The sequence below is a fragment of the Nipponia nippon genome, unplaced genomic scaffold (assembly GCF_047370975.1).
Source record: "Nipponia nippon isolate SJK-2023a ecotype South Korea unplaced genomic scaffold, ASM4737097v1 scaffold_18, whole genome shotgun sequence".
NCBI lineage: Eukaryota > Metazoa > Chordata > Aves > Pelecaniformes > Threskiornithidae > Nipponia > Nipponia nippon.
Window position 1 is genome coordinate 10,506,417 of NW_028262334.1, and position 21,357 is coordinate 10,527,773.

A 21,357-nucleotide genomic window follows, 5' to 3' on the forward strand; every position below is an offset into this window, starting at 1 on the left:
TCATTTCTGACTATGCAAACTGGGGTGCCAGAGAGGAGAATTTCAGGCCCAGAGGCAGGCAGGAGTATTCCCCTCTGTCCCTCCCTCTGTGGGAGAGAAGCTCCTTCTGGTCCAAGTGCTGCTCTGCTCCATCTTCTCGCTGCACCACGCAGTGCCAGCAATAATTCGCAAGAACTTTCTTCTCTTCATTGTTCCTCTGTCTCACCACCACCTTCCACCTATTGCCAGCAGCCTTCCTGGGTAGTGGAGGGTGTTTTGGAGTTTGCAGCACAATCCTCAGTTACTACTGTGACCTCTGACACATGGGATTTGGCTTTACAGACAGCTTTGCTGTTGAGTGTTCCTGGTCCTTGGCTGTGCTCTCCTGCCTGCTCTGTTGCACTACCCCTGAATACCATGAGGCTGCAAGGCTGAGCCAGACCAGGATTGATGCAGGAAAAGGGCAAGACCTAATCTTTTCAGTGGCGGCCCTGACTTGGATAGGCTAAAACAGATCACGATGCCTCATCATCTGTAATGATGGATCTATCTCTCTGTGGTTTGGGTTTTTTGTTTCTTTTTTTTCCAGCTAGGAGAATAATGGGAAATAATGTACCACTGGCAGTGTTAATGCTGGCTTTAAAAAAAAAAGAAACATAAAAGCACATAAAAGTGTTGTAGAGGGCAATGATGCAGAAGTGCTACACCTTATTTGAAAAACTGTATCTGACAGAGGATTCAATCCTGCACTCTAATTCAGTTCAGATGTCTATGGGCCTGTTGTATGGAAAGATCAAAATGCTCTACTGTGGCCTTTAGAAGAAGAGGTAACAACATGGCACTTCTTTGCTCCTACGTGTTGACTGAAGAAGTTGGCGCCATGGCACTACCTGATTGCTGTGGGTGGGTGGGAGCACGGTGCAGGATTACTTTGGGGTTGATTGTGTTGGCAGGGACCTGTCAGCAGAGCTTGCCCAGCTGCCTGTGTTACGCTGTAGCTGTTAGTGCTCATAAAAGTGAAGGATTAACCTAGATCACATATTTAAAAAAATTAAAAATGCATGCGCTATTAGAGAGAGAGATACTTGCAAGCAGAAGAGCTCTGTACACATGCAGTGTTGACAGCTGGAGACTCCCTTCAAGGAATGCCAGAACACCTTAGCATGCCAGCTTTGATATCTTGGCATCTGACTGGGAAATGCAAATACCCGATCTTAATCCATCATTCCCACATGCTGACATGTATCCAAGGGGAACTTCTGTGAATGTTGTTGTTATTTCCATACAATTTCAGCTGCTTCTTTGCTTCCCAGCACCACCCCGCCATGTGTCCAGCTGAGTGCAGTGTCTTCCAGGCCTTTTATGCCAGATCTTTTGGATTTGTTTCTCTCATGGGGAGGCAAAAGGGCATTAGTGTGTATGTGCAGCAGAGGAACAAACTCTGTGTTCGGAGGGGGTAGGGTTATTCTTATGAGGCTTTCCTCTTTCTAATCCCCCCCAACAAACCCTTCTGCAGATTTTTAGATTCCTCGCTAAGTCCTTTAAATAATATGATCAATTAAAAACCAAATGAGCAAAAAAGCTTGTTCACACTTCCCAGGAAAATAAAAATTAAGGAAAAAAGTGGATTGTAATAATCATCCTTTCTTTCACATGAGAGATGGTCAGAGTTGGGGCTTCTTTCTTAAGTTCTGGTGTGCTTTACATATATTCCAATAATCATGTTTGTCTCGTATAATGGAAGTTTTGTATGAATAATAACAAATTATACATATGAATAAAAGCTAGCATGACTAAGAATTTCTACTGTGCCTCTTATCCCATTGAAAGACCCAAACTCCTCAGCCATTTTTGGGCACCTCAGTAAATTTTAGCACAGGTGTTAGTCCTGTCTGATGCTTTGTATAGTTCTCTGTGACCCAGTCTCTTCTGGGGAAGGAAGAAGTAAATTTTGTTTTGCCATCTTGCAAATGTTATTTTCTCAGCAATTTCACTGTTTGTTAAGAATAACTGTCTTTTAAAAAAAAAAAAAACAAACAAACAAAAAACCACAACAACAATCCCCCTTCTAATACACCTTTTGTTTTGAAACTCACTGAATGTGACACCCATGTTTGATTTCTTGGTTCAACAATAACAGAGAAAACCTGAGCAGTAAAACCTGGCCCAGCACATTCAATTGCTGCTGGTAGAGAAATAACAAATTATGCGTAACAGTGCTTTCCTGACCTTTCCTCTGTTTTTAGAAACATGAAAAATTTAATCAGCACTTTTTTTCTGGCTATTGCAAATAATAGAAAGTTGTGTGAAAATTAGAACGTAATGAAGACAAACTTTAGAGTGGTGTCTGCTGCAGGTCGTGGGTGTGTTCGCTGAATTGCCTCCTGCTTAGAGAGCAGCTGGAAAATCCAAGTCCTTTCCCAACATGTCAAAACCAACTTTTTCAAAGGATGCAGTAGCTGTGCCAAAGCACCTTGTCTATTTGTAAGCAAACGCATGCTATTGGGACTCTCTCTGCCTCGGCCAGCATTCTCATATGCAGCTGGCTGTACTAAATCAATTTGATGAATTACTATATACTTTTTAATTTTTCTACAGGCAGGTCCCTGCTATTTCTTGCCTGCACAAGATGAAAAGGGCTTTTATATTATATACCCTGTTATAAGACTTTAATTGTCTGGAATGGGTCTGCGTGTGCAAAGACTGGCCCTGGATGGGTCTGGGGATTTGGGATTATTGTCAGGCTTCTTACGCTGAGGTAGCAGAGAAAGAAGGTGTGCGAAAGCTGTGTTAGCATCCATCATGAAGGACACTCTATGATAAGAAGGATGCCGCCTATGCCACTTAACTGGCCTGTTGTTTGGTTTTGGATTTTGGGGTGGTTTTCCTACTGTTAAAACATATTCTTTGAGTGAGGTGTCTGCCAAGAAAGTGCCTGGAGAAGGGAACAGATTAATTCTAGAGGGACTGACTTGATGGGTCAGAGAAAGCTGGATGGCATCAGAACATCCCTAGGGCTGATGAGGCCTATCTCAAGTTCACGAGCCTCAGGACGTGCATGTTTTGGAGCACCTGCGCTGTGGCATAACAATGCTAGAATTTATTCAGCCCTTCTCCATGACAGAACTGCGTGTGGCTGAATAGTGGGCAGCCAAGGGCCAGGGACTGAAAGCACCTAGATACCAGATACAGGTGTTTGGGAATGCGCAATGCGAAGAGAGATTTTAGTCGAAACATACCTCACTAACCATACTTTTTGCATCCTCTGGGAGCCTCTTGATGCTGTTACATTAGTGGGCTCTGCTGGAAGTGGTAAGGATATAAGAATTCTGTTTTTTCCTTCCAGTCCAACGTGTAGTATAAACGTTTGTTGTGGCTGGTAGCAGTAGTTTGTACATGTATTACTCCTTTGGCCAGATTTTGATCCTATTTGTGTAGCTATAAAACTGCTGACTTGTTTCATCTGTGTAACGGAGGTTTCAGTCCCTCTGGCTGTTTTGGTTTTTCTGTTTTGGTTCTGTTTGGTTTTTTGGTTTTTTCTTTAACCGCTTTCCTTGCTGAGAGGGGTGAGCTCTATGGGAAGTGATCCAGCAAACTTTTAAAATAGCCTTTTAGTGTGTTGTTTTTTTTTTTTTTAACTCTTGCTCAAGCTTTTAAATATGTGAATTGTCTCTGTGAATTCTCATCTGAGTGCCTATGAAACCTGCCAGCCAAGCCTAAATCTTACAGGAGGTGCGGCCACATTTGTGTTCTCGGAGCTCTCTGGCACAGATACCCGGTACACCTGTGTCTCCTGCTAGTTTCAGTACTGTCACAACTTCACCCCTCTGGTGCCTCCTTTTTTTCCCAAGGTTATCTTCTATAAATAGAATCTGCTCCAACTTTTCATTCCCCCACACCCATCTTGAGGAGAATAATTACCAATGAGATGGTTTTAATAGTGCTGAAAGAAGGAGGGTGATCCATTCTGCTGTGCTCTTTGAGGCTTTTTTCTGATAGGAAATAAATGCAGAAATTGCTTGGCAATTTCCTTATGTGACAAATGTAAAGTGAGTAGCTTTTGAAATACTCAAGCTTGAGTATTTAAACATTTGATAAACAATGGGTTATCTGAAGAATAAAATTGTAATTGTTTTGGCACCCACAGAGTTCCATGCAAAGGTCTCAATCTGAGTATAAAATTTAGTAATTTCCTTAATTGTTGTTAGACTGGTGGAGGTAACTGTGGTAACTAGTGTTCACCTGTCCAGAAACCAAAACCATGCTCAACCCAGGCTAGCAGAGATGCTTCAGATGATGCAGCTATCTATCAACACATAACACAGCAGCCAAAAAATGCAAACATTTAGAGCATTCATAACCCAGGAAAATCTCTCTAAAATGAAAAAATAACTTAAAAAAGCATGTAAGAGTTTGAGATGATACTGATTTTGCTGTCCTTTAAACTATGCCTGCAGCAGCCCAGAGCTTACTGTCATATAAGCTTAATGTCATATAAACCAAGAGAAATGAAAGAGAAGCTGTCTCTATGGACTACATGATGCAACTGGTGAGCAACTGCTCAGATAGCAGGGTGCTCTGCATGGAGTAAGTGCCTACAGACAGAAATGCTGTGTAAAGGAATCATTGCTGGCACACAGATGCATGCTGGCAAATTAGACTGTATTCGGTGGAAGGATAAGAATCTACTACAGCTTTTTTAAAATCACCGGTGTCATGGTCATCTCGTGATAAATATTAATCTCTCCAGTGTAAATAAAAGCATAGCACATTTCCCAAACAATCTCTTAAAATAAAAACAGATTGGTGCATAAGAGTAAACCAAGCCGGAACAACCAGTCAACCTACAGTATTACTACCCAGAGCTCAGAACGAAATGGGAACGGCAGCACTTTTTCAGGTTTTACAACCACCTCTTTGCTCTCCTTTGACAATTATTTATTACCACTAATATTGTGCTTTGTAAACTTATACAGTGCTTTATGAAGTAAGACATGTTTCCTATTTTAAAGATCTTATAATCTTGTGGGCTGATAAGGGGTGCAGATTATCCCTTGGATGTTCATAAATAGCATTAGCGCTAAGAGTTTTATTAGCGCTGGGTCCTTTCAAGCCTGTGGCTTGCTCTTTTTCTTAACAACACTTTCCTAGTCAAGTGCTGAAATAAGGATTTCAACATCTTGATCTTCGAGGCTGGAACAGTATGGGCGTTCTTTTGTTTTGCTTGTAGTGAAGGAGCAAAACCCAGGCAGAGTCCCAGTGCAGTGACGGTTGCTCTGCATGGGTTTAATCCACTGCCTTTGCTTGCCTCTCTCTCTGAGATTACAAACCTGGACTTTCGGTGAAGGCAGCAGAGAGCAAGCTTGGGAGGTTTATGTGTGTGTGCGCGTGTTTTAAATAAACAAACAATGGCGCAGCAACTTCAACAAATTGCGAGTGGTGCTAATTTGTTATAGTGCTGTCTTGCCTTCTGGCAGTGTTGATTTAGGAGAAGCTGAGCAGACTGGAACGGATGCGGGGAGCCACTGGTTCTTTTGCTGTGGGGTGTGTATATAGTTCAGTATAAAATGCTTCTAAGGGTCCTGTCCTGAGGAGCTTCCAGATTACAGGGTAAAGCACAGAAAATCCTTGACTTTGACAAGAATAGTGTGTAGGGAAGGAAAGGAGGAGGAAGATCCTTTGCTTTGGATTGTAGCAAAGTCTTCAACACTCCAAGACCTTGCTGGGCTGCTTCATAACGCACCTGGGGCTGTAATCCCCAAAGCTTGAGAAACCATCTGACAGAGAAGGCTGGCCAAATGCACATGAGATACCTGCAGCCCTGGACCACTGTTGTGCAGTGCTGCAGGGTAAGGATAGCAGGACGGGAGCCTTGTTGGGAAGAGGTGGATTTTGGAAGCATATGTAGAGTGACCTCCTTGCAGCCCGTGAGCCGAGTTTAAAGAAAGTCTGAAGTCTCAAGTGAAGAAGACAGAGGAATGAAACAGTCAAAATGAGAAGTAGTATGCGAAGAGAGGCAGCCAAGGAAACGAAATATTTTGAAAATGACTAAACCTTGCTTTCCCCTTAGGTTATCTTCAGCTTGGACAGATTTGGATGCAATGCAGAGTTTGCAAAACTTTGAGTCTGTTAGTCCTTCTGCTTTTACAAGCAATAGTGGCTTTCTGGCGTCCTCTCGTTTGCCAGGCTCAGAGTTGCAGAAACATTTTTTGGTGGTTGCAAAGAACCAAATGTATGAGGAAGGATTCAGGATGATCAGTTAAGCATCTGATTCAGAGGGACATTTGGCAGGCAGTACAATCTTGATACTGCCAAGACTGATTCTTGAACAGTGGTTTGCTTGAAAGGCTTCACAGGAGTGGAGCTTAGAGACAAAGATTTCTCTGGGAGGTACAGAGCAGAGTACATGGTCAGTTTTTGGAAAAAAAAAAAAAAGAAAAAATGGAGGATAAAGTGCAAAAAGTGCTGTATTTAAGGCATTGTTTATTTGTGTTAAGGAGAACTGCTGCTGCTGCATTTGCAGGTATGCATGAGATAAGGGAATGAGATTTGGTCTTGTAGAAGAAAATGAAACAGCAAAGTTTGTTTCTGTGCTCACCGGTATCTGGCATGTGGTGAGAGAGATGACATTTTGGTCCACGGCTGTTACTACCCATGTCCTTCCTGCAACCCTCAGCATGAAGCTCAGTGTTAACTCCCGCAACAAGTTCACAGTATTAGCAGTATTCTGTATGCAGATACTCCTGTGCAGACTGCTGCTCTCTGCAGAAAAGTTTGCTGAGTCCACACAAGAAATAAAAACAAGCAGGACAATTGGGAGGATCTTTATCAAACCCTCTCCCATGTCTCCCAGTACTCTGAGGCCTTGTTTGCTCTAAGAAACCATGTAACCAAGGGGTCTGAGTCACAATCGCTAGTGGATTTAACACTTATAGCCACCTGCCTCATCCCTGTCCTGGAGATCCCTCCCCAGTTGCAGGGACAGCTGAAAGGTCATGCATTTGCTCCAGTATTGCTGCATTTCATAACCCAGCTATCAGCTTGTACCTGTGGTGACTCAGAGCCCTAAAGCTGTGCTGCAACTGGGAGGGTGCTGTAAGACAGCTGGGAAAAGTTGGGAAAGGGTCACAATATTCCTTCTTCCCCACCGTGCTGTGTGCTCCTGCCCCCAGAGCAATGCCCAGCATGAAGCTGCTGCCCTGTGCACCCCCTGCCAACTCTGGCCTACCATACTGAAGGACAGGTCCCAAGCTTTTAGGACCAGAAGCATCTTCTCGCTCCATGTAATCCATAGGGTTGTTGATTCTGCCTAACACTCTAGGATTAGCCTGGAGGTAGCAACAATCCTTTAGTCATGTCCTAAATTCTTGCATTGTAAAGGGAGAATTCTATACGTCAAGGCTCAAAGGTAGCTGGGAAACAGAGGGATTTTGCATACCAAAGGGATCTCAACTGGTGGATGGGTAGAGGGTATCCTTCCTCCTGGGTGAGCTGAGCTACTCCCATGAATATGTGGGTATTTTAGTGCAATAAGGAGTCGTTAGATTAGCATGGGACATCAGAGCTGCCTTTACCACTTGCAAGGCAGCTACAGTTGGAGCTGAGCTTGTTCAGTTGTTGCAGGGCTGCAGAAGAGCCCAACATCTATTGCTGCTGCTAGCTTCTGAGTCTTTTATTTGTTTTGTGCCACTGCTGAGATCAACTGTGCCCTGCAGATATGCAGGAATTTTTAGTGCCTGGCTCTGCTTTACAAGATCTGCAATGTCCATGCCTCTTCTCTTCTCCTCCCACTAAAGGGTTTGGGTAGTCTTAGGCTCCTTCATGTCAGCAGTGAAAATAAATGTGTAATACACAAGGGCCCTGTTTAGGAATTGGCAGGAAGCTTCATTTCTGACTGCAGTGTCATGTTCTAACAGTAGGAAACACCTTTGTTTTAAGCAGTTCTCTGCTAATCTCTGCCCTAGAGGGGAAATACAACGATGGAGAAGAGCTTCTTGCTTCACAGTAGCAAGAAGCAAATTGATGTAATCTGGGTGTAAATCTGCATTTGAGCTGCTGTCTGGAAACCTGTCCAAGAAATACCTTTATGAAGCATTCAGCTTTTCTTAAGCTGAGTATTGCTGGTATTGCTGAGTGTTTTGCAGAGTCCTGATGCTGGCAGATGCAGCCAGTAACATGTTGCTCGTATGCAGTCTAGTCTAGAGCGTGTCGTCTGTTGGAGAGGGGGGAGCTCCAAATCCCCGGGGCTCTGGCCTGTTACGCTTAAAGCTGCACGCCATCGAAATGGGGGTTGGCCTGTTCATGCTGGCAGCGGTCTGTTCAGGCTAGTTCAGTAAATGCTCTTGGCTCAGCATAGCCCAGGTCAGTAAGCAAACACTTGCTTACATTTCACTTCATTGTATTGACAAGATTTAAAAATCTTCAGTCTATAGCAGTCAAAACAGGGCGATCTGAATCCAAAAGACCTATTAGCTCAGTGTGAAAGGGATTTAGTTACAGAATTGTGGGGATAAGAATGCAGGTGGGAACGATGGGAACGCTGTCTTGGGCCCGAGCCCAGCAGATGCCCAGGAAGAATGAAGAACTATCGCCTTACACTCAGCGTCCTTTTCATGAAGACACTTTCTATTTGCCAGGCCAGCGTCCTCCTTTACGTTCTCTCTCGTCCAACTACATTAATAATTTTAAGTCTTCTTCATTTGGCCTTCTATCTTTTATGGTTGAAATTAAAATCAATATTCTTCTAACTTTTCAAATGTAAGATTTCTATCTCCAGCAGCACAGCTGGAGACATGCAGCCATCAATGCGACAAGAGCTATGCAGAAGTTTCCCTTTGTCATGAGGGTCTAAAAACCTATTTTAAATCCCTGTGAGGCTGCAGGCTTATTTCTGTTCTGGTTTTTTCGTTTGTTTGTTTGTTTTTTTTCACTGGGGCAGCATCACCACTTGTAGAGAGGGACCTGTGCTTATTAGCATCTACCCTTGATAACCCTGCCGGAGCTGATGATGGAAACTCTGGGGAAAGGAGGATACGCGCTGCAGAGAATACTCTAGGCTTGACAAGCTGTGTGCCTGTGGGATGTGCCTTTCCCTGGCATGGAAAAGATGTTATTGCTTTTTCCTTTGGGCAGGGAAGGGTGGAATTATAGATCTTCAGTTTTGCGACTCTTGTACCAACTGCAGTTCACCATGAATCAATTTGATCTCCAGTCTCCAAGAACGTAGATTAAATTACCAGTGAAGCATCATTATAAATAGGAGAGTGTATACGGTACTTTCTTTTCCCATCTTGCACCAGAGTTGTAACAAAAGCCAAAAGACCCAGCCTGGCCCAATGCCATAACATCTCTAGAAGAGCAAGATTTCAAAGGCTTGGGAAGGGGGACAGGAAAATGGGGACAACACAGAGGATCAGCATTTAAGTGTTTCTTCCATTGCCTGTACTGTGGGGGGAACGAGACCATGAAGCTCTGCTGCCAGGCTTTTCTCGTGTAGAGGCATTCCTAAATGGTGATACTTAGTTGCCTGAATTCCTGGGCAGAAGGAAGCTGGTGCAGACATCCTGGGATCTGCTGTTCTTGGATAAATATGGACTGGTCCCTCTGAAGCTCAGTGCCGTTGGGAGTCCTGAATGGAGGTGGCCAGAGAGAGTCATCAAGAAACCTGCAGAGGCCTTCTGCTCTGTTTCTGTCGCAGTTCAGCAGTTCTGGGGAGATGGGTGGAGGGGAGGAGGTTCTAGTAGTTACATATTTAAGGCAGGTGGCCGTTTTAAAATGTACGTTTCAATTTTGATTGCAGTTTTTTAATTGCATTTAACAGCGTCCCTGCTGGTTCTCCATTCTGCATCCGTGCAGCCACGTTCTATTGATGGCCTGTTGTGATTTCAATGGAACATCATGGGATGTACCTGGCACGTCGGGCAGCACTGGATGGAGGTGCCTTTAGCCCAATGTACCTGGCATGGTAAGCGGCAATCAAGTGGTTCATCTGCATTCTACTGCTCGTAGTCTCAGCTTGTACAGCAAGGTGTTCCTGCTTTGCTGCAGCCTTGCACTAACTGGAAATCACTTTGCTCTCCTGATGTTAGTGCTTTCATGTACACAGGGCCCCTACCCTTTTCACCCATGGAGATTCCCCTTCCCTGGGCAGTTTGCCATGCAGTAGAAAAGGGCCTAGCCATGTTGGGCTCTCCTTGTTATCCTAGAACAGGAAGGAGAAGGGGCTGGGGAAATCATCTGACTCTTTTCCTTCTCTCCTTTTTGGGCCAGGAGCTGCTAGCAGTTGAGCATGTATTGCCCACGTACCTAATGTCCAAACATTGCCGCACAGAAGTACCGAATAGGTGCTTGTGTCCATAAGCAAAGCTATACTGTTTCTGTGGGAGTCTTGCAAGAGCTGCTTCAGGGAGCCAGGAGGGCAGTTCTGCCTGGCACTAACTGGAACGTAACAAACTAAACAAGGGCCACTTTAAGTCTGCTGATGTGGTATCCTCTTCAAATGATCCTCCGTTCTCCTTCTCCTTTCCATGTCCACACCTGCAATTGCAACATGAGCTGCACATCCTGCTCTGTCCTGCATGTCGCTTTCTCTCTCTTCCCCAGCTTTGCAGACCTCTCCCTGAATAACTTGACATGTTGGTCTATTTTGAAATGAGATATATTCCTGTGAGGACCAACAAGGGTGCTGCACCCTGTTTTCTGCTTGAGCCCACCTCACAGAGCTTTTGCTGCTCCACTGCCAGTGATGAAAATGCATGTTCTTGCCTGTTTCTGAGCTCTGCTGTCTGCGTGCTCACAGGGGCTAGGGATAGGGAACCATTTGGGCTATCACAGTTCCTGCATTCCTCCCCTATGCCTCTGCTGCTCTGGAATGCGAATACCTTTACAAGGCATGGGCTAATGACCTGCCAACTGCAGCTCCTGGGGGGAAGGTTAGTGGCCATGAAAGCCCACCTCACCTGTACCTGGGGAGAGTCCTGGGAACAGGTTCTGTTGGGATGTGGGGAGAGGAAGACCAGATGAGCCAGTGAGCAAAAGGAAAGCTTTCTTCCCAGTGGAGTCTTCAAGTGCTCTAAAAAAGTTAGTTCATCTGAAACTGCAGGGTGCAGAAGTCATCTGTTTCAGTTTCACCCAGATCCAGTAGCAGCTGGACATAGCATTTTTAATGTCAGAAGTAAATTGGTGGAAAAAAGCAACGTAGGAGACAACTGATTTAATTTTGCCTTGTTCTTCCCCGTGCTTACTGCTGCAGTGTCTGCTCAGTGCAGCACAACTGCTTGGGAAGGTGGAGACATAAGTAAGCAGGCCGCTATCTTTCCCTAGGTATATTATAACATGCACAGTAGGCTAATGCTTTAATGGCATCTAATTTGATACATCACATCTAATCTGTTTGTTGGTTTTTATCTGCAGTACTGTTAGTTCACTGTTCAGGTGCTCGGTGTCTAGCCTTCTCATCCATCCACAAATCCTCTACGTGAAATGAGTGATTCCTTAGATCTGTTTTTGATTGATTCTTTGCTTCACTGGTGTTGCTTCTTAAAAGGTAAACAATATTCATATGCTGCAATCTATAACTCAGAGATTAAATCAAATAGCATCTCCTGCCAGAGGTTGCTAAGATAACACATTTAGCATTCATTCAGCAATTACTTTTAGGAAGAGATTTAGTTATACTAAAGAGAATCAAATCTGTAGTGAATATGTAGATTTTATACTATTTAAAGGGGTGAAGGGATTCCTGTTCTCCTGTACTTTGGCAATCTAATTTTCTGTGACTTCCAGAGTCTTTGTGGAAATTGAGAGAAAATTAAGTTTTTCCTGCTTTGTAGTGAGAGCCGCGCAGCTCCTGGAGCAGTCTGTGTGTTCTGCACAATCTTCATGCCCACAGGGTGCCCCAGGCTGGGCACAGCAGCTCACAGTTACCCAGCTCCTTGGGCAATATTGCTTATGAAGATGCTATCAGCTCTTAGCTCGCGAAGCTTTGTTTGATGTGTGGCATCTGCTTGCAGCATTACTGTATTCTGTGATTTGTGCCCTGTATTTTCATGTCTTTGCATGTGCTGTGTCTCAGTGTCATGGTAGAGGTCGTGGAGAGCCTCATTCCCTACTTACACAAGAATATTTGAGCAGGTTCATTGCTCTGAAAACTGTGTGTCTTGAATTACTAGGAAGCAACCTGAATCTGAAAAAAGACCATCTCTAATGCTATTTGTCCAGAGCCTTCTGCAATCCTGTTTTAAATGCAAAGGAGTGAAATTTTGCACGCCAAATTCAATGATAAAAACTGTGGCCCCAGTGAGACATCTACATATTCTTGAGGTCTGGGGGTTGATTTTTTTCCTAGAAATGCATCTGAGCCTTTTCTGAGCCAGGGCTCCTCTCAACTGGGAGTATGTTTTTTCTATCTTTTTGCAGAAAACAGAAAAGGAAGAGTTCTTAAAAATGATACTGAGATACAAGAAACATAAACCACTGTGATTTTTCAGGGCTTTTTGGGGCTTTTGTTGTCGTTATTGGTGGTGGTGATGTTATCCAAATGTTCAGGGTTTCTTAAGAGCCAGTCTCTGCAAACTAATTGATAGCAAGGCCTTTGTAAGGCTGCACCTGCCATTTGTTGGGAAGATCTGCTAACTTTTATACAACCTCGTAGTTGTCTTTGGTCCCACGCTTTCAGCTAGAAGTGAGAGCTTAGGAATGCCATAGATTAAGGAATAATGCCTGCTTCTCTTTCGCTAACAAGTTTTCCAACACACCCCTCTTCCCCCACCTCTGTAATGCATCATTGCTAACAAAGGGTTTGTAACTGGTCAGCTCTGGAAAATATCTGGAATGGATTTATTTTTGTTCAGGACTGCACAAGATAGATACACAAGTCAGGCTGATGCCAGCAAAGGTATGTCAGTCAAAGGTGTGTTCTCTGACCCATGTTGCTGTCCTGGTAAAAGCCCTTGGTGGGCAATTCTGGCAAAATCTTAAACATGGGGCTCCAAACTTGGCTGAAGGTTTTGCTGCCTTGTTCCATTACACTCATTTTGTTGGGGTTGCTAAATCCATGTTAGACTTCAGCTAACAAATTCACATTTGATAGGCAGTGTTATAGTGCTTAAACCTGACCACTGCTTTTAAAATCTACTAAAGGTAATAACCTACCTCATACTTAATGTCCTACTGAACATGAGTACTTCTGTAAAATTTGACATATGAGATAAATAAAGATAATTTAAACAACTTGTACCATGCTAATTTTTATGCTGCAGAACATACTGGGGTTTAATAATAAAATTATCTTCCTCATGAAGGTCAGTAAAAAGCAGAACTATAATTCTACCCCTGTTTCCAGGGCTTTCCCTGCAAGCTCATTACCTGGTTTCAATATCATTTAAGGCAGAAAGAAAAAAAAAAAAAAAAGTAAAAATCAAAAAATATTTCCCATTAGTAGCTGCAACAAGCCTTGACTCTTTGCAAAAGCTCACATAAACACGTATACAGAGATTTCTAGACCTCTGCTTCAAGTGCCACATGAATGGGAAATAAGCTCGCTTTTACTTCAGTAACGTACTTTTTTTTATTAGTCTGTTTAGGCAAAAAATATTGGCTGTGCTGTTTCCTTTCCTTTCCCGTATTTGTCCTTTATGGAACACTTAAAAATCATTCCAGGGATTTTGTGCATGGAGAAACACCATTACGTTTGTAGTGAAAACAGTGTAGTAGTAGGCTGTCTCCTGCTATTCTTGAGCAGGATGCATTTATATATATAGATGCTGTGTTATGTTGCAAGCCATGTTTTTGTCCTTCCCTATCAATATATCTCAGTGACCCAGAAGTAAGTGCTTTTACTGGCCTGGCTAGATAAAAGTGGGTATTTAGTGCCTCTGTGCTGTTGCTTCTTCCTCTTAATCAGCAATTCTGGAAGCAAGCCACTAGAACCAGACACATTGCCTGCATGCTGCAACTCTGATGTAACTAATTACAGCAAAACTTGTTTTTAAAGTGCTCAACACTGTTCAGTGGTGGTAATCCCTGTCTCTATCACGTTTTTGTGATGCTGCAGGGTGAGTTTCTGTGACAGAAACACTATAGCTGGAGAAGAAATAACCATGGCACCATGGCAAAGCCTGTATTTCCTCCTTTTGGCTGCCACCCTTTCTAAAGCCAGCCACCTCTGGGAACAACAGGAACAACGTTAATGTGCACAAAGGCACAGTGGTGAACCCACCATCTTCTTGGGTTCCCATCCATTGCTGAAACAATATAGAACAGAAAAGCAGAGCAGCCATTTTAGCTGTGGGTCAGGGTGACGAGCCACCGAGATCTGCGTGGATGCGGAATTAGGTGCTGGTGCACTGAACAGGGGCCACACAATTCTCCCAAATACGCAACCAAGTACCAGGCTGACCAGCTAACCAAGTGAAGAAATGTGTCCTGTGGAAGAAGGGAGGTACCTGCTTGGCAGATCTGTTGGTAAAAGTATAAGTACCAGGCTAGTAGCAGGCAGCAAAATTGGGAGGGAAAATTGTATTTGTTTACTTTTTGGTAGCTTTTTTCATAAAGCAAAACCTTTTTGTTGTGCAGAAATGGATGATGTAAATTTACCACCTTTCTGCCAAATTAAGTCTTTCTATTCATCACCAGTTAGTGAGAATCAGGATTGAGGGAGGTTATTTTTAATATTGACAGTATCGCTCCTTATTTTTTTTTCCTTGCATACACATAGATGACACAGAGGGAAGATAATGCAGTCTAATGCTTCATCGTTTGAAATCTGATGGGACAGAATGCAGTAATGGGACTCAGAAGGAATAAAAACATTAACTGATGATGATTTTAAGAGAAAATTTAAGCTCTTAATTTCTATGGATTTATGGCCTGCTCCTCCTTCAGTAAGAGAAATCTGTTTCAGTAATAAGATCAACTGGGAAAGGAAGGTAGGAAGTGGAAGGCTAAAGATGGCTGTGATGTGAAATACATGAACTACACAGACGTAACCGCAATTTTCCTCTCTTCCCAATACTTCAGGGTAGAGAGACTGTGACTTGAGATAGGTTACTTGACTCTATCAGTTTTAACAAAATTCCTTCAGAACTAAAGGCAGGGCAGAATTAACTTAAGAAAATGGTTTCAGATTGTTGAAGACATTTGGTAGCGTTTAGCTAGCTCAGCACCCTGAATTTCAGCCAGTTCAGGGTTGATTCCAGCCCTTCATGTCAATGGATCGGGAGAGGGACATTGCCAGGGGGCTGGTTTTTAAAGCAGCCTTTCATACTCTTAAGGAGATCTCCCATTCACACCTCAGTGTGATTAATTCCGTCTTCAATGGATTTAGTTGCTACATGTCATTTTCTCAACCCCAGAGCAGCTGGGTGCTTTTAAGATTTCAACATGTAAGAGCCAAGAAACAAACTACATGTTAAAGCATGGAAGCTGCAGCTTCTGCTAATTATTTTACATGCTCAGATATGCAAATGGCAGTGAAGTGGATGCTTCTTTTTTCTTCCTTTTTTTCTTGCTCCTCATCGTCTCTTCAGATTTGTGTCAGGAGAGGGAAACAGCTTTCCCTGTACCTAACTATTGTTTTCCTGCTGGTATCTTTTCAATAGTAATTCCAGCCAATGACGATTGCTTTTGTAAAAAGATATTTACAAATCTGATTTTTGAAGGTCTTGAATCAAACCTTAGCACGAGAAATACTTCTCTCTGTATTCCAAGCAGGATCAGAGCTTGCAGTGCTGAACGTACCCAGAGCTCCTTAGTCAGTGTCAAGCCTAACATAGACTGCACCGTGTTAAGCCAGTCTATCAAATGTAGGCTTGTTCAAGTGGAAACAGCGGGTTCACACCTCTCATCCTCCTGTTTTGCAGGTGGTAAGGTGAAGGTGAAAGGAAGAGAAGGTGGAGATGGAACTGCCAAATCATGCCAAACAACTGCTACTGCAGCTGAACCAGCAACGAGCCAAAGGTTTCCTCTGTGATGTGATCATTGTGGTAGAAAATGCCCTGTTTCGTGCGCATAAGAACATCCTGGCAGCCAGCAGCATGTATTTCAAATCCCTTGTCCTGCATGACAACCTGATTAACTTAGACACAGACATGGTGAACCCCACCGTGTTCCGGCAGATCTTGGACTTTATTTATACTGGTAAGCTCTTAACGACTGACCAGCCTGGTGAACAGAACTTCAATGCTCTCCTCACCGCAGCAAGCTACCTCCAACTGCACGACCTGGCAGCTCTCTGCAGAAAGAAGCTGAAGCGGAATGGCAAGTCCTTTGCTGGCAAGGCTGGTGGCCTTGGTGTTGGGAGATCTGCCAGGAGTCAGAGACTTTCCACTGCTTCGGTCATCCAAGCTCGCTATTCAGGGTCAAATGAGGGGTTGAAGGGCTCGCACTCAAAGGAGCTGTCAAAGGGAAAGCTCTCCGATGACGAGGTCTTCATCAGCAGCTCCAACCAAGAGAACTGTCACTCCTTAAGCAGGGGAGCCAGTAAGAACAGTGGTGGGGGCAGCAGTGCGAATGGGAGCACTGGCGACCAGGAGCTAGGCCTCGACCTGTCCAAAAAAAGCCCGTCGCTCCCTGTTGCAGCCTCCCATGATGACACGCAGCACAGCGAAAGCCAGCATGGCTCTCCCCAATCTGCCTCAGCCCCTGCAGCCAACAGTGCCTCATCGTTCGACGAGTCTGGAGTCGGAGCCCCTCACAGCATGGCGGACAGCAGCGACCCCATGGAAATGGATCTGAGCGAAGAGTGCCAACACTCATTGACGGAGAGCAGCCAGCGCAAGGGCCTCCGGCACTCGTCCCGCAAGAAGGAGTGGATCAAGAAAGACAATGCCTTTGACCGAAAGGAGGGGGGCAAAGACAGGGACGAGGGCGAAGGGCTGCCCAACGGTATCCTGCTGGGGCCCTTGTCCAAGTCCGTGGAGCGGAGTCTGGCCGGGGCCTACGGTGCAGACCTACCCTACCCATGTAAGGAGGAGGTGGAAAATGGCAAGGAGAACAGTGACGACAGTGGCCAGAGTGAGAGCGAGAGCGGCGGGCATACTAGTGCCAACTATGTCTACCGGCAGGAGGGGTTTGAGCCAGTGGCCTACGGTGACAACCTGTATGTCTGTATCCCCTGTGGCAAAGGCTTCCCCAGCTCCGAACAGCTCAATGCCCATGTGGAGACGCACACCGAGGAAGACCTTTACATCAAGGAGGAAGGCACGTATGGTGGCAAGGATGAAGCCGAGGATTTGTCCAACCCCAACCAGCCCTATGCCGCAGAGTCCCGGCCCTTCAAGTGTTCAGTGTGTGAGAAGAGCTACAAGGATCCAGCCACGCTGCGGCAGCATGAGAAGACTCACTGGCTGACGCGGCCCTTCCCTTGCAACATCTGCGGCAAGATGTTCACACAGCGGGGCACCATGACACGGCACATGCGCAGCCACTTAGGGCTCAAGCCCTTTGCTTGCGAGGAATGCGGGATGCGCTTTACCCGGCAGTACCGACTGACAGAGCATATGCGTGTCCACTCAGGAGAAAAACCTTACGAATGTCAACTGTGTGGTGGGAAATTCACCCAGCAGCGCAATCTGATCAGCCACCTGCGAATGCATACCTCTCCCACATAAGCCAAAGACTCCAGAATGAGCTTCGAGCCCATCCGCAGTGATTTACCTTTCTGTAGACTTGCTGCTTAAAAAAAAAAGAAAAAAGAAAAAAAAAAAAAACAAACAAAAAAGGGGGCAACTCCCCATACTCTGTTCAGTCATGGGAGGCCTAAACAAATGTAGCTTTAACATTTAAAAAAAAAAAAGTTCCTTTTTTCCCTTTTTTTAAAAAAAGAAAGGTCCACAGCCAAGCTGATGCATTTAGTCCAACTCTTCCCTCCAAATCTTGGTGATCTGGCAAGAAATGCCACTTTTTTTGCACACATTGACTTCATTGCCATATTGATCATCTGGAGCAGGTAGGGGGACCATGGGGAGCTTTCAGCCTCTGCTGGATCCCCCCCTCCTTCCCTCTTTCCTTTGTGTTGCTGTCACCCTACTCACCTCTTCTCTTAAAACCAAACTCAGTAGGGGCATTTCTTGCCATTAAAAACAAAATGAATCACACCTTTCCAGTGGCCTAAGTAGCTATGAAATAACATAGTATTGCATTCACAAGCGCAGAAGCTGTGTCTGTGGACCATCTCACAGGGTTGACAGCCCCTTTGGATACCGTGGGAAAGCCATAGCCATGGTGGAACCACCACCCTTCCCCCGGGCTGGCGATGGTGGGGAGAGCAGTCTACCTAGGTGTGCACCAGCCAGAGTGCTTCCCTTAAAGAAATGGCAATGCTTCCTCACCATCCCTCCTTCTTTTGGTTTTGATCTTTATCCTTGGCACACGTAACCACACGCCACCTTTTCCCACGAAACACACAAACCTCTTCTGCCTTACCCATGACTGAACAGGGACTGGATGCCCTGGGAATTTCTTTCAGTGAGCAGGGGGTCGTCTTTACTTTTCTAGTAGTTTCGTATGAATATTCTTTGCTTAGAGGTACTTGTTTTATTAAAGGAAAACCCATTGTAACGTTTATGTGAATGTTTGAACTGGAAGGTCTGAGGTTAATTCTAGGGTGGGTGGGCGGGGAGGGGGTTTGATGTAGGCTGGACTTGCTACAAGTTCCTTAGGTACTTTTTTATTATTTTTTATTTTATTTTTTGTGTGTGTGTATGTTTTTAGCTTTCCTCCCTCACTAAAGAGCGAGTCTGTGTTGACAGACTCGTTACCTTTGCTACCTCTTGAATTCATGAGAACAATAAGATGGTTAGTGAAAGATTAGGCTTTTTTTTTCTCTTATTGTAAGTAATTAAATGTATAAAAGTAGAAGCTAAATTAAAGTTAAGGGATTTTTACCACCCCGTCCTTCCATCAAAAGTCAGCTAGAGAAATGTTAAAGCAAAGCTTGGCCAAAGACAAAGCAAAAAATATGTTGAGCCAGGGGCTGTGCTGGCTGCTTGGACTGGCTCATTCACAGTCTCTTGGCTCTTTATAGTCACTTTTAGATAAAAGAAGAAAACTTCTCTGAGCTTTCTGGGCCCTTTCCAGCTTTGTTTATTGAATCTGGATACTATGGGGAGGGGAAAATGTCCCCCTCATCTTCCACTCCCCCAGCACATCTGGGTCAGTCTGTAAACACCTGGCAGGACAGAGGGTGAGGGCATAGCAGCCTATAATTTACTAGAATCCAGAGTGCAATAAGGTGGGGGAGAGGAGGAAAAAGCAAACCAAAGTGTTTCATATCCTCCCTTTTAGACAATTTAACACACGCACACAAAAAAAAAAAAAAAAAAAAAAAAAAGAAAAATGAAAAGAAAAAGAAACAAAATGTTCTTGCAACATCTGCATAAGACATCACAGCCAACAGCTGCTATTGGTTTAGGAGAGAAGACAGAGAACTTAGCCCACCGATTCTTGGCCCTCTTGACTTTGTTGGCGTGACCTTGTGGAAAGCTATGGCTTACTTCAAGCCTCCTGTGACTGTGGTGGTAAAAATTCACAGCCAGTAGAATCATCCCTTCTGCATTGAGTAAGGTTTACACTTGTGTTTTTTGATTTGTTTGGTTTTTTTTTTCCACTCAAACCAGTATAGTCTCTATGCGTAAGGTTTACCAAACCTCACATTTTGTCTTTTTTAAAAAAACAAAACCAATTAAGTTTCGACCAAAAAAGAAAAAAAAAAAAGAAAAAAGTGAGCATGTTTGACTAAAACAAAGAAATATAAGCTTCATTTTCTATTGGGTTTTTTTTTGTTTGTTTGTTTTTGTGGTTTTTTGTTTGTTTTTGGGTTGGTTTTTTTTGTTTGTTTGTTTGGTTTTGTTTTTTTTGTTAAGGTAGACTAGTCCATAAGAAGTTTTTGGGTCAATTGAATGAACTGAGGAAACTGGAATCCAGGCTCCAAGCAATAGACAACCCAAAGGCGCTGAGCCTTGGCCTGGTGTCACGTTACAGGGAACACGCTCGCCCCTCTCTCCCGCCGCGCTCCAGTGTGCTTCTCCCAGTGCCATTGTCTGCTTGCTCCCAGACGCCTGCGAGCTGTGGAGCGTGAGAGGGGAGCATGGACTTTTGTTTTTTCCTCATTGTGCCGAGATGCGCTGTTTTCTTTTGGGGGGTTAACTAGGTTTTTAGTGTCTTTAGCACTTCCACGTTTTGAATATATATTGAATTCTTTTCTCCTTGATTCCTTGCCGACCCCCCCAAGAATGTCCCCAAAATAATCTTTGGGGAGGACAGGGAAGGCCTTGCCATCTACCTTTTTCTCAGCAGGGCCCAGGGACAGCTGTGCAAGATTAGTTCCTAGGCACTTTCACCCTGCCTTTACCTTCCTCCAACCATCCTAAACCTGAACTGAATCCCACGCTGGCTTAGGCTGCGGCCAGATCAGGCTCCCCTTGCTGCTAGCTGGCTAAGGACCCATCGAGTCCAGATTTTCAAAACAATTTTTCGCTCCGTTCGTGAGAAGGGCACGGCGGGGGGTGAGCCCTGTCCCCCGCTGTGGGTTTTGGACGCGGGTTTCCCCCATTCACTTGTGGCCCCGCAGTTTACTGAGATGGGTCCGCCACCACTGTGGCACATGGCCAGCGATGGAGACAGCAGGCCAGTGTCCGTGCAGAAGCCAACCTTGGGACAGCAGCTCAAGCAGTGACCAACTGAGCCAAGCCATGGAGCAGCCCAAGGTGCGAGGAAGCAGTGAGCTCCTCAGTGGGCAAATAACCGGCTCCCTCTCACTGAATTCCATTTTTACAAGCATGCGCGTGGGTGATGTAGCCTCTCCTCCTGCCCCCAGGCCCCCTCTTCACTTACTTCTTAAGCCTCGAGAATCATGTTGAAGTTTCAGGACCCAATGCTGTTTTTAAAAAGTTTTTTTCACAGTATCTTTTTTTTACTTTATCCCCTCCCCAGCACTTAACCAATACGACATAAAGTCTGTGTACAGCAAGAGTATTGTACAAAAGGAAATTTTGTTCTTTTTTCAAGTAGCTGTGTAAAGTTGTGTTCCATAGATTGAGTATAAACAACATTTTCCAAATTGTGACAGTAATAATGAATAACTAATAATACTCAAAACTTCAGGGACTGTTTCAGGCCTGCTTGGGGCCTGAACACTCAACTGCATTTGTACGACATAGTATTGTATCAAACATTTTTCTGTATTTTAATGAGAAAGCAAAACACTAGTTTCATATTTAAGATTTTAAGAGTTTTAGGGTTGGGGGGGAGGGAGTTGCATCTTTGTTTTTTTTTATTTTAATTTTAATTTTTTTTTTAATACACAAAGAGCCTCAAGAGGAATAAAACAATTTTAAAACAAACAAAAAACAAAAAAAAAAGAGGCCAGGCAGCTTACGT

The 21,357-nt window shown here is 44.3% G+C and overlaps 1 protein-coding gene across 10 annotated transcripts in view; it reads left to right on the plus strand.

The window, feature by feature from the left end:
• Positions 1 to 18,576, plus strand: part of HIC2 (HIC ZBTB transcriptional repressor 2) — a 74,818-nt gene extending 56,242 nt beyond the window's left edge. For 6 of the 10 annotated variants that reach the window (XM_009473507.2, XM_087754863.1, XM_087754860.1 and 3 more), the window contains 2 exons: positions 9,800 to 9,943; positions 15,840 to 18,576. In XM_009473507.2, the coding sequence (XP_009471782.1) occupies positions 15,876 to 17,588 (1,713 nt within the window). In that variant the 5' untranslated portion in view covers positions 9,800 to 9,943; positions 15,840 to 15,875 and the 3' untranslated portion in view covers positions 17,589 to 18,576. Of the gene's footprint in view, positions 1 to 9,779; positions 9,944 to 11,391; positions 11,525 to 15,839 lie in introns of those variants that run through there. The other 4 variants (XM_087754867.1, XM_087754866.1, XM_087754865.1 and 1 more) reach the window with 3 other exon arrangements.
• The last annotated feature ends 2,781 nt before the right edge of the window (positions 18,577 to 21,357 follow it).